The following is a 13,520-nucleotide window of genomic DNA, read 5'->3' on the forward strand; positions in this document are numbered from 1 at the left end:
GTGAGGGGTTAAAAATTTAGATGGATGGATGGATGGATGGATGGATGGATGGATGGGTGGATGGATGGGGAAAAGACAAAACATGCCTGAAATGCAGTCTGAACATTGGATAGTTCATCAATTCCACAGTGCTCAATTGTCTATGCAAAGAAATTGCATACCTCAACTCATGACATAAAGAACCAACTGCACTACATTCAATAAGACAAACACTCAACAACTGCATGTGAAAAATAGCATTAATGTAAAAATAAGCTAGGTACATTTTTAAAAGAGGAACTGTGCCTTGAAGCAGACAGAGGAAAGGGCCGATGAAATATTTAGTACATACTTGCACAAGAGATGTGCCTTCAGAGAAAATATTAATGAGAGTGAAGATGTGCAGACATTGAAGAATCATTTATTTCTTGGAGCCAAAAAGGTCTTTGTGGTTTATATCAACCCCAGACAAGAGCTGCATCAATGCAGCCAGCAGTTTAAGAGGATGGTAGAGCTAATAAAACTTCAAACAATTCAGTAAATAAATGACTTGATTTTCTTTGATAAGCAGCAGAGTTGTTTGATGATAAACTAAAGACTAATGTATTGCATTAAACTATGTAAACTAATGTAGACTTTTCTGCATATTAATCCTTTTAAGGTGATACAAATAGCAACAAACTTCCATATGAAGTTTCCTTTAATGTGGAGCAGTATTTGAACCCATGTTTGGAAGAGCAGAAAGAGTGAATTAACACATAATTATTCATATAAATCCTTAATAATTAATTATCCATAAGGTATTTGGCGACTTCATTATTCAATACAAAATAGATTTGTTTTTTGTCCTTCATAAAAATCACAACACCAACATACGATATAGCCTTTAAAATATTTCCTATGTATTAAATTAACATTGGTTAATTGAATGCCATAATGTGCAAGTATTCCATTAGTCCAAAGCGTTGTACGAGTCTAGACTGTCAATGTCCATTCCTTCAGTGACCTCCTGTTCGTCTGTGTCCGTCTTCCCCATGGCAAAGTTAATGAAAACCTAAGGAGACAAGTCAAGACAATCGTTTAGTCACTACTTCACCACCTGTGTCTCTTTTCATTTCTTTCCACTTCCAACTTTGCTTCCTGGCCACTAAACATTCAAGAACTACTCTCTTGTTTACTCTTTAATTTGTATTTTGGTCTGTTGCCCGCACATACATTATAGTGTTAAGGACTACTTTTATGTGTCTGTTAAAGCTTGACAAATCACTATGAACTGTAGCTGTATGTGAAAAAAGCTGTGTGAAAATTCTTCAGACAAATAGATCTCCCTTTGTGTTCCACAGAACAACAGCATGAGGTTAAATAAATAATGACCAAAAACATTGTATGTATCTTACCTCATCCAGAGTGGTCTGGCTGACTGAGAAGTGTTTGATTTGCAGTACAGCCTTGTTGGACTCTAACAGACCAAAGATTGAACCCACACCACCGGGAGCAACAGGCACATGGTACTCCACCATATTTGAGTGATGATCCTTTATGAACAGAACATGGACAATGTTAACTTATAATATCCACTTTAAGTGGTCACATCATCAATTTGTAAGCTATTCTTCCCCCTTGGGGCTACTAATAATGTAAGTATCCCAAAAACAGGCATAATTAAATTTTTATGACCATTTCCACACTCTGACCAATGAACCTGCTGTTTTCATTTTACTGCTGTGCCTTTGTGACTTCTAAGTAAACAGCTTATTTCTATTTTAAATGAGATACGGCATATTGCCGTCAAGTCAATATACCATACTTTTCAATCACTTGATCTTTTTAATAAGTTTAACTTCATTATGATGTGCTCTGTTTCTCACCTTCAGGTACGTGCTGGGGAAATTCTGCTGCATGAAGTTACTGATCATATCTACATCACAGGAGGCTCCAGCTAAGTACATCTTCACTGTGAATCCTTTACCAAACCTGTCAGAATAACAGAGATTATTTTATCACCAGGGACAAAATTATGAAGTGTCTGCAGGAGATATCAGGCTCTAGAGCAACAATAAGAGTGGAAAACAAAAGGAGACGTGAGAGAACCATGGAAAATAATTGGTAGGAGGAAACACAGGATATAGAAAGATAAACCACTGACCTGTTTTTGATGTGCTGTAGGGAGCCAAGACATCTGAACTGTCCTTTTACCATTATAGCCAGACGGGTGCAAAGGGCCTCACACTCCTCCATGCTGTAGGACACAAATACATATTTCTAAAACTCTGCAATTATTTCTCTTCAAACCCAACAAAAACTTGCTGTAGAAATTTAGATTTATACATCATCTGAAAGCTGAGCTTTCCATTGATGTAAGGTTTGTTAGCGTAGGACAATATTTAGCTGAGATACTGTACAACTATTTGAAAATCTGGAATCTGAGGGTGCAAAAAAATAAAATGTTGAGAAAATCACCTTTAAAGTTGTCCAAATGAAGTTCTTAGCAATGCATAATACCAAAAATTACGTTTTGATGTATTTATGGTAATACATGTACAAAATATCTGCATGGAGCATGATTTTTACTTAATATTTTAATGATTTTTCACATAAAAGAAAAATCGATAATTTTGACCCATACAATGTATTGTTGGCTATTGCTACAAATATAGCCATGCTATTAAGGCTGGTTTTGTGGTCCAGGGTCACATAAACATACACGTGTATGTGTGTGTGTGTGTGTGTGTGTGTGTGTGTGTGTGTGTGTGTGTGTGTGTGTGTGTGTGTGTGTGTGTGTGTGTGTGTGTGTGTGTGTATGTGTATACTAGTAAAAAAAATATGAAAAAAAAAAGAGCGGGGCAAAACCTTTTTCACAGCACTATATATATAATTAAAGATGTTTATTTCAATATTACATTTTTTTTTATTATAATTAATATTTAATCTTTATATAGTTTAAATACAAATGCATTTGAATAGAATTTGAAACATTTTTCTTCAATCTAACATCTAATAGAGGGTTGCATAGTACAATGACAATATAAAGGACAGTTATTATCAATTATTTTTCTCAGTGCAAATAGGTCTGTTTTCAGGACATGAAAATATTTAGCTGCCTTTATAATTTACAAAAGATGTTCCTATATTTGGATGTTCTTGGCATCAAAAAAGCTTGAAAACAACTGTTCTAAGTGACTAATTTTGCCTCAATGTGTCATTACTACCACCTGTTTGTTTGGAGGAACGGATGCAGTGTGAGTCAGGAGCGTTCATTACCTGTGTGATGTCAGGACCACAGCACATTTGCCCATCACTTGCTCAGAGATGATCTTCCATAGGTGACGTTTGGAACGTGGGTCCATTCCAGAGCTGGGTTCATCCTGAGAGTTTAGAGGAGACATGTACAATAAGAAACGTGGGATGTTCCTTACAGAACAAAAGAAAAGCCTAATGCAAAACCCACACGTTCTCCAGGTAAATGCAATCGTGTAATGCACCGAGCCAAAATTTTAAGTCAGAATAACTGATATGCTACAAGACTTTGGCCAAACAGCACACCAACGCATTTCAGAGGTGTTTGTAACAAGTGTGCAACATTTTATCCATTCAAACCCCTCTGAGCAAACACTCAAGACAACATGCAATACAATGATTTATAGTGAAGCTGTATGATTTACAAAACTGTAACTTGTCTCAGCTTGGTAGGATAATGTGCGTTTTTTTGCTCACCAGGAGAAGGATCTGAGGGTTTCCGATCAGGGCCAAAGCTGTCGACAGCTTCCGGCGTGTTCCGCAACTGTAGCTCTCACTTGTGTTGTGTCTATGGTAATTCAGCTCCAACTTTTTCAACAGATAGTTCACAACCTGGAGAGAAAAGATGACATAGTAATGAGAAAGCAGATAATTTGATCTTTACATTTTCTAATTATCATTATTACTATAAACAAGCACAGCAAAACAAACCACTGTAAATTTCCATTTTTATTCAGAAAATCACAATTACATTCACCCCCCCAAATGAAGCTGCCTTATTTTAAAGCACATTCCACAAACTTATAGTTCCGTCATAATTTCCCTCCAATTCATTTTTGATTTACAAAGCAATAATTGTCCCCAAAAAGGCTTAAAAAGTTGTTATAACACATTAACTGTGTGATCTTGACATCATAATGAGTCACTTTGAATAATGTTTTGATTAAATGCCTGTTGACATTTGACCCCACACAGAGCATGTCATGGTTTCTGCATTCATTTAACTAATTGGATTCATACATCAAAGGATCCAAGTAGACATTCTATGAATTTAAATAGCTTCTCGTAAACCTGCAAGAAACCATAAAGAACTCTCCGTGTAACAGGGGTTATATGCACCCACAGATCTTCCTTTTGGGTCAGCATTGTACTGCACGCTTCCCTCAGGACATCAAAATTTACCAGCCGTTTCCTCTAAATCCTCTAATCCAAGTTAATGGGCCAAACTGCAAAAGCCATTTCAAAGTTTCAGCAGCTTTTACACAAAGCCTTGGTAGCCAAAAGATGACTGATGGTATTCATAGATTGTTAAGTCAATTCCTTCCCTGCCCTTCTTATACAAGGGTAACATCATCATTACAAGGCGCCGGTTTTACTTCATTTCGACAAAGTTGCACTTATTATTAACTTTACTTTTAATATAGATAGCCAGACATGGGTATTTCCTTATAATTTACTCATCTTTATGTCATTTCAAATTTGTATGAATCTGTTCTATTAACACAATGCAAAAGGACAACTTTTGTAGTATGTTCAAGCAGCTCTCTTACAATGAAATTGGATGGTGACCAGAGACTGTCAAGCTCCAGAAAGGGGAAAAAGCAACACAAAAGTAGTCAGATATGACTATATACTACTACAGTATATATATATATATATATATATATATATATATATATATTCTTAAAGTCTTCTGAAGCCAATCGATAGCTTTATGTGAGAAACAGAACAAATTATTCCCTGAAAATCTTGCCCTTGGTCACCATTCACTTTCACTGTATAAACAAAAGCAGTGTGAACATTCTTCAAAGCATTTCCTTGGCAGAATGAAAGTTATATGCTGTAGGTTTAAAACAACATGAGGTGGAGTAAACAATGAATTTATAAAAATGTAACTAATGTAATCAAATACTGTAGGCGGCAAGGTGCATAGAAAGCATCTTAATTTTTACTTTTATCTACAAAGAGGCACCCTTTTCACAATTTCTGTGGATGACTCACCTTTGAGAAGGTTCTAAGACTGTAAAAGATTATATGCATTATTTGAGATTCTTTTTCTGCAGGCTAACCAAGTACCAGCAGAGACAACCCTGAATTAAGTTAGAGCTTGACAGAGAGGTATGTGCGTGTCTGAGCCCATAACATCATTTGTGCTCATAATGTCATAAATGTGTGTCACAGTCTCTGATCATAATGGAGCTGATATATTCAGTTCAAACATAAGGCTTCTTGATCGAAATATTGCGCGGATGCAATACAGAGAAAATAGTGATTTATCTTCTTAACAGTTCTCCTATGTATCTTCAGTGATTTAGCTGTTGAGAACAGCACAGCCGGTTCTGCATTACAAAAATGGATGTCTTTGACTCTAAAATTTGATTTAGAAGCTCATTTATTCCACACATTTACCTATTTATTGAACCTTGGTGTCTTTTCTCATATTGACATTGCTGCTGCTTTGTAAAAGCATTCAAGCATTGATTCACTTTTACACATAGCAAAATTTTAACACAATCAAAAAAAAAATTGTTTAATAAGAAACACTATTCCAACTTGAAATTAATATTCATAATAAGTTGCTAATATGTCATTGCAACTCGCATATTCCCTCAGACCAGTGTTTCAATCTTTAGGAAAACTGATAAAGGATTCACATCTGCAGCCAAAGGCGAGTTTTACAGAAGTGCTTTTTACCAATAATCCTGAGAGAATGCAAGATTAATTAGCTTCCTCATTAATCAATGTGGAGGAGAGCCAACCATTTCCTGTCAAATGCTATATTCGAATTATAGTAAACTAAGATCTATTCGTATCTTACTGAGAAGTCCAGCAGGGATTTCCGGGTTGGTCGAAGAAAAACGAATGAAGTTAGTTAAGAGTTTATAAAAGCCTGGTGGCAACAGCAGCATCTCAAACAAAATATATGCTGGTCCTTTCAAAATCACTGTTAAACCTTTTTACGTGTGTGGAAAGACGTTATCAGGCTAGAGTACCACTTGACGAAAAACAGATGCAAAATCTCTCTTAAGAGTGTTAAAGGATGTCAGTGGGTTGTGACATGATTTAACAGATAGCTGTTTGTTTCACCTCATCTCTTGCTTCTCATTTCAAATCATCAAACTCTATTAGCAGCATACATTTAATGTAGTTGCACATAATAAAGGATGTCAAAAGAGGTATCATCACAACAGAAAACATGCACTTTTGTAGGTCACTTTGATAAGAAACTGGCCTTGGCCAGAACGAAACAGACATTGATATAGCCGTGACCTTACCCGGTCAATCTCCCTCTTGGAGATGCCCCTGATGCGGGCGTAAAAATAGAGATGTTCTTCTCCAGTCAGGAGGTCGTCCAGTGCATCCACCTGGGGGCAGTAACCAATGTTTATGCCCTCTCTCCTGCAGTCTATGATGTCAACCAGTCTCCTGAGGACACAGGCCAGGGAGATTAATGAACATGCAATGAAACCAAACACAAATGTCTAGTAAAAGAGTCTGAGTGCATTAGAAAAAGATGGTGAGCAACAGTAAAAGTAACCAATAAAGTTTTTAAATGGGGGGAAAGGTACCCGTCAATGTCACGAATCTTGGCCGAGCCATCAGTAGGGCTAATGTCTCCTGTCAGCATCTTGAACGTAGTGGTCTTTCCTGCACCATTGACTCCCAGCAATCCAAAGCACTAAGGAAGATATTGACCTTCCATTCATTTACACTGAATGTTTTGATGTCATCGATCATTCTTAAGAGCTTAATAAATCTTCTATAAAAAAACATTCAGAACTGAAACAGAATGAAGCAAAGCATATGCCAAGTGCCTTGAACAAGACTTTCTGGGAATTTAGCTGAATTTCCCCCTCGGTGACCACATCTACATGCACAATTTCAGATAAATAATACATTGTGGTTCAATTATTATTGATTTGGTCATTTTGTTTAATGTTTGAATTTACCGAAATACTTTCTTAGTACACATTTTTTGAGTATTATAAATCCTAATATTAATATGGAACACCAACTTTTCACAATCCAGTCAATTCTCATTGCACAAAATCAGATATCAGTTTATGTTGATAATTGGAAACACTACCGATAAAAAGTTTGGCGTAATTAAGATGTTCATTTTTTAAAAGTCTCTTATGCTCACCAAGGATGTATTTATTTAATCAAAAATACAGTAAAAACGACAGTAAAAATACTATTACAAAGTAAACGTCTAAATGTTTAATATTTCGATATATTTTAAAATGTAATTTATTCCTGTGATGGCAATGCTGTTTTCAACAGCCATAACTCCAGTCTTCAGTGTCACATGATCAATTGGTGCCCAGTTATTATTCATTATACTTAATGCTCAATTATTAATAATAGTACTTATATAAACAGTTTTTGCTGCTTAATATTTTTGTGGAAACCATGATACATTTTTTTCAGGATTTGTTGATGAATAAAAAGTTCAAAAGAACAGCATTTATTTTAAATAGAAATCTTTTATAACGTTATAAATGTCCTTACAGTCACTTTTAAACAATTGAATGCATCCCTGCTGAATAAAAGTATTCTTTTTTTTTTTTGCTTATCCCAAACTTTTGAAAGGTAATATATCACGGTTTTCTCCAAAATATCAAGCAGATTTATGAGACTTATGCTCACCAAGCAATCAAATTTTTTAACTATTCCAAACTTTTTACTGGTAGTGTGTACTTTATATTAAGGAAGTAAAATTTATGTTTATTTTAATACTGAAATTTTCTTGTGCATGTAAACGCTCTCATAATAAATATTAATATGAAAATAGCACAGACCTCGCCAGCTGGAATGCCCACAGACAGCCTTTTCACCGCCTGTACCCTCTTGCTCAGGTTTTGGTACACCTTAGTCAGATGGTTAACTTGCAGAATATCTGCATTCGCATCGCCACGGTCCACACGCAGACGTTCAGCAACCACATCTTCATCTTCATTGGGGCTATAGCTCTGAACAACGTTCTTCTTCCAGCAGACTAACAATCTACACAGAAATACACAAATGCATAACAATGTAAAAATTTAAAAATTGTACACTGCACTACAAAGTAAAATTTCAAAAAGTTGTTCTGTGCCAGCCAGTTTAATCCATTTTTTGCCAGAGCCTCAGGTATACCTGACTTTGCGAAGGAGCGTCTTGTTAAGTAGCAGGCGAAGCGTGAAGCAGATGAAACCCTGCAGGAACATGGAGATGTACATCCAGCCCAGAACATCCATGCTGAAGGGGTTCTTGTAGGCATCCACTCCGAAAGCGCTCAGGATCTGCACCTGCATGTCAACCCGTGCCAACTCCATCAAACCATTGCCAAAGCTGAACTGAGGGAAGACTAGGAATATGTTGCTCATGGTGTGGTACACATTCAGGATGCTCTGAAATGGACAATGAAAGCAAGTTAGAGAAGGAAGAACAATGTGAAAAGCTACTCAGGTCTATTTAAATCATTTTATTTGCCTGGTGAAAATGTATTTTATTTTATTTTGTTTGGGATCAGAAAGATTTTCTTCAATTAAATTTTAACTTTTATTCAGCAAGGATGCATTAAATTGATCAAATTGACAGTCAAATCTAAATCATTTGGGGATGAAATGACTCTTCTCTCACCTGGTCATTCTGGTTGAGCTGACCCAGGAAGTAAATAATGGATGTGGAGATGATGGTGTTGACACTGATGAAGAGATTGATGCAAACATAACCAATAAAGGCCATCTCTGTATCCTTGAATACCGCAGACAGAAGATACATCCAAGGGAAGGTGGAGAAGCTGAAAAGAAACAATGAAATCAATGTGGTAAGTGGCAAGCTTCAAAGACACATCTAAAGAGAGGAATTACAACATGGAGGAAGACAAAAGAGCCATAGAAAGACTTCTACTTTAAGTTTAGCAAAGAAAGAGAGAATATATTCCACAGTTGAGCTAAGAGGCCAGAAGATAAATGAGCTCATCTATTTCCTCTTCGTGAAGCATTCTCTCTCCTCTTCAGCTCCACAGAATGATCTGCTTTTTTATTCATTACTCTTGGTGATTGGGGTGGCCGGGTCAAGGAAGAGGATGTGTTTAAACCGAGGGGGTACCGTGTGTGTGTATATGTGCACGTTCCCTGGCCTGTATGAGTGTATTGTTAGTGCTGAAAAGTCCACACTGCTCAGCTAAACAAAAGCAATTAAGCAGGTTGAAGGGAAAGTGGTGGGATCGCTGTGATGTGTGGTTATTTATGGGTCGAGTGCCGGTAAGCTCACAGGCGGATGAATGCGGGCCAGACTGCTGACTTCACACAATGAAGGGCCTCCCAAGCAGCCAATGGAGCTCTGAAGCCTAAAGACTGACTGTGAGTGGCCTCTCTGCTCTCCACAATGCAATTAACTGGGTGACGGAGTGTGTGAAATCTCTTCTTCAGAGCCCAGGCCTTGCAGGAAAGCTTCGAGCAGCTCTCCTCTTTCTAGCAGAGAGCCCGGTGTTTACCTGAAAGACGATGCATTAACTAAAACTTCCTCTTTTGCCATTGCTGCGACGTGTAGCATTTGCTGAATAATACATTCGTGAAGCTCTAGTGCCTTGAGGACCTGTCAACTCTGAGACGTTCTAATGAGACGTCTGTCTTGTGACAGGAAAATCTCTGGTGGTAAAGGGACTCTAATGTATGCTGACCCAAATAGCACCAGCAGAAGTGTGACCGCGCCGAGGTTCTGCCTGTCTGTGAATGCTGAGAGCTGGAATGCTGCTATCATAGCCACCGAGAGGACCACAGGAACTAAGTAAAGGGCCTGCAATGACATAGAAAAGACCTCATAAATACAAACAGTCTTACGCAGTATGCATATTAAACACTTTTGTTAATTTACATTCATGCATTTGGCAGATGCTTTTATCCAAAGCAACTTGCACTGCATTTAAGGTATTAGTTCTTACCTTTCCTGGTAATAAAAACCTTGCCGTTGATATGCTATACTGTTTTGGATATTACTAATATTAAATGATTTATATAATGGTTATTGTTATTCCGACTGAACCTGTATTTCATGTAGTGTAGGTTGTAATTTCTTACAGTTCATGGTTTTTGGATTTTTTACAGATCAATGCAACTGATCTCAAAGGCTGAAATCTATCAACTAATACTGAAGTACCATATCATAGAAGAAGTTGATGATCCAGTAGAAAGGTTCACTGATGCCAGAGATCTGCTGGAGTCTCTTGGAGCCTGTGTGATGTTCCTGAACCTCATAGATGACAAAGCTGGCCGTCATGATGGAGTAGCCAGTGAGAACACAGAGAGCAACCAGGATGCTGACCAAACCGCCCACCCTTGAGGAGACAAAAAGAAAGATCTAAAAGACATGAACTTGAAGACATGTGAGTTGAGAGCATCTGACCTTGTGCATCCACCTGTATGTACTTGAAAAATAAATAAATAAATTGTACATTGGTGAATTTTGTATAGTTTGTTATATTTTATATAAACATACATATGTTGAAAGAAGTCTTTTATGCTCACAAAGGTTGCATTTATTTGACCAAAAATACAATGAAAATTATTACTATTAACTCTTCTCAGTTTTAATATATATATTAATGTATAATAAATATTACAATTATTTTAGTAATATAATATAATATATATGTATGGTTGTAATATGTAGTATTTAATATTATATATATATATATATATATATATATATATATATATATATATATATATAAATATTTTAAGCTTGTGTTAACCAATGTTGAAAACCGCTGTGTTGTGTAATATTTTTGTGAAAACTATAATACATTTTAATACAGGATTTACTGATGAAAGTTCAAAAGAACAATTTATTTAAAATAACATTTTCTGTCACTTTTGTTCAATTTAAGGTGTCTATACTCATTTAAAGTATTAATTTCTTTCAAAAAAATAAAAAATAAAAATCTTACTGACCCTTAACATTTAAATGGCAGTCTTACTCATTTACATTTATTATATGCACCAATAAATCGATCACATTAAGACCTGAAATGTGTAATAATAAAATAAATAGCTACATATCTGTACACTTTATACACACACCAGCAGAGCAGAAGATATTCTGCAGCAGGGGTCAAGTGCAGTTAGAGACAATTTGAATGCATGTCATGCTGTCTTAACCTTACAATACAAACTGCACTTCATATTTCCTACAGTCTCTCACATGAGCTTAACAGTGTTCTTCAGTCAAGCTCGATGCATTAACAACGGCATCAGACACATTGAGGAGAAAAGATGAAAGCCGTAAGAATTAAGATCTCTCTATCTGTTCGAATTGTGTAAGACAGAGTCAGAGACGATCAAGAGTTCAGTCTCAGCAGGACACTTCTCCTTCTACCAGACACCAGCTGAGCTTTTGCTTTCAATGCTGCCCCAACTGATCTCAGGGAAAGACAGAAGACCTATACCACAGAGAGTTGAGCTTGAACGAAAAAGCGAAGATCACTTTATATTCAGATAAGAAGGGCTCAGTTGGTTGATCAATGAAGTCAAAGGAAAAGAAACTAACTAGATCATACTGGTTCTCTACAGCTTCAGACTTTTCTAGACCAGTGTTTCTCAGCTGGTGGGTTATTTTATTACATTCGGTCTCACTTAGAGAAAACTTTTCCAGGCAGTTGGTGGTGCAATAAAAATAACAAACCTCATGATAAAATGGCACTAAACTACGATTAAAACACTTGAGATCAATTTAGTCCTACCTAAGATAACAACAAATGTATAATTCAAAAATATGGCAACCATCAAACAATCAGATTTCATCAGCTATGAGACAAGGTTAGCAATCACTCATTAAAATACGTAACTGAAACATAATCGTTTAAGATTCTGAAGTAGATTCAATAGAGTGCTAACAGTAAACAATTAATATAAAATAAAGTATCACTTAAAAAAAATCAAATAATACCAAAAAAACAATTGGATTAGTGCAGAAAATAAGCTCTGTGACCAAAAAAAGTTTATGATTCTTACACGTTTGGTTCATTAGTATCATCTTCACAAATGAACACAACTTCTATACATTTTGAAGCCTAAACACAATTGGTAGAAGTAAATGGTTACATGTCTTCATTGTCGCCAGCACTAAGTTTCCAACAAATCTTTATTCAAAATCTATAAGTTGGGAGAAGGTTTGAGAGTTTGCAAGAGCATGAGTAAAAATACAACAAGCAAGTAAGATGAGTTTTTCAGTTCTGCATAAGAACGATTAATGTCCCCAATAATCTCTGTAGTCTCATTTAGCCACTTGTTAGCAACTGCCTTTTTGAAGACATGTATAAGCTTAAAAAAACCATGGGGTTTTACTGATGTATACATGTTGTAAAATAAAACGTGAAAATATTTTGTGCTTGGGTTAACCTCAGACCTTATTTCAGCCATTTAACCCTGGAAGTTTCAAACTGCGAACTCGATTCTGGGTTTCAGGACTCATTCCTGCAGCACTATATCTATACTTGAAACAGCTGCCTGAGGCTGTTACCAATATGGCCACCAAGTGCTTGACTTGCCTTAAAGGGACTTTGATATAAGTGTCTGGTTTACGAATGCATTACTTTCTGCTCTTTTCAGCTACTCAACCTATTCTTCTTCCTTTTCCTGCCTTCTCTGCATGTTGTCTCCCCTCTCAAGAAATCCCTTTCTCAGGCCTAAGTAGCAGGCGTCAAGCCAGACTCATCCCAGCTGGGAGAATAAGACAATTGCGCGCATTTTACAGAGCGTGCCTTTCAAATTTAGGCACGGTTTAAATTGCCCAGTGTTCAAAATACAAGCATGTTTGGGTGGCGACATTGAATCAGTTAACCTCCGAACCACCTTCAGAGTAAACACACATTATATTGGGTTAGTAATCAATAAGCCAAGCTCAGGGAAAAAATCAAAGAGGAGTAAATACAGGAGTCAAATTACATTAGTTCAAGTGCTCCACTAGAATGTTTGCATATCTTATCTAAAGCCCATCATTTGGCTGATTGCTTTCTTTTTCCCCACCACTGGGTCTATGATTTTGTACCGGCCGTACTAATACACTCAGTTTGTATTTGGTCCCACAGAGTACTTTATCTGTTTTAGCTGCCGGACAGAAGGACGTGCGAGCATGCATGGATATGTGTGTATGTGTGTGTGTGTGTGTGTGTGTGTGTGTGTGTGTGTGTGTGCTTACATGACATCCTCATCTTGCACTTGGCCAGGGTAAGGGTGGCTAGATATGGAGATGGCTGTAAAGAGAGATTTTAGCACATGAGTAAATATACACTTGCCGGGTAAACACGTGACCAGTGA

General features: G+C 36.7%; 1 protein-coding gene across 1 annotated transcript in view; it reads right to left on the minus strand.

Annotated features, from left to right (window-relative positions):
• Window positions 1-384: 384 nt before the first annotated feature.
• The window catches only part of LOC109091145, a 63,846-nt gene continuing 50,710 nt past the window's right edge, over window positions 385-13,520 (minus strand). Inside the window, exons 60-73 of the mRNA XM_042730524.1 lie at window positions 13,402-13,456; window positions 10,363-10,540; window positions 9,887-10,002; window positions 8,842-9,001; window positions 8,356-8,609; window positions 8,019-8,223; window positions 6,786-6,895; window positions 6,492-6,642; window positions 3,694-3,828; window positions 3,241-3,344; window positions 2,126-2,218; window positions 1,848-1,953; window positions 1,377-1,514; window positions 385-1,033 (exon numbers count right to left, since the gene is read on the minus strand). Coding sequence (XP_042586458.1) covers window positions 932-1,033; window positions 1,377-1,514; window positions 1,848-1,953; window positions 2,126-2,218; window positions 3,241-3,344; window positions 3,694-3,828; window positions 6,492-6,642; window positions 6,786-6,895; window positions 8,019-8,223; window positions 8,356-8,609; window positions 8,842-9,001; window positions 9,887-10,002; window positions 10,363-10,540; window positions 13,402-13,456 — 1,907 coding nt within the window. The 3' untranslated portion in view covers window positions 385-931. The remainder of the gene's footprint in view (window positions 1,034-1,376; window positions 1,515-1,847; window positions 1,954-2,125; window positions 2,219-3,240; window positions 3,345-3,693; window positions 3,829-6,491; window positions 6,643-6,785; window positions 6,896-8,018; window positions 8,224-8,355; window positions 8,610-8,841; window positions 9,002-9,886; window positions 10,003-10,362; window positions 10,541-13,401; window positions 13,457-13,520) is intronic.

The sequence above is a fragment of the Cyprinus carpio genome, chromosome B9 (genome assembly GCF_018340385.1).
Source record: "Cyprinus carpio isolate SPL01 chromosome B9, ASM1834038v1, whole genome shotgun sequence".
Classification (NCBI taxonomy): domain Eukaryota; kingdom Metazoa; phylum Chordata; class Actinopteri; order Cypriniformes; family Cyprinidae; genus Cyprinus; species Cyprinus carpio.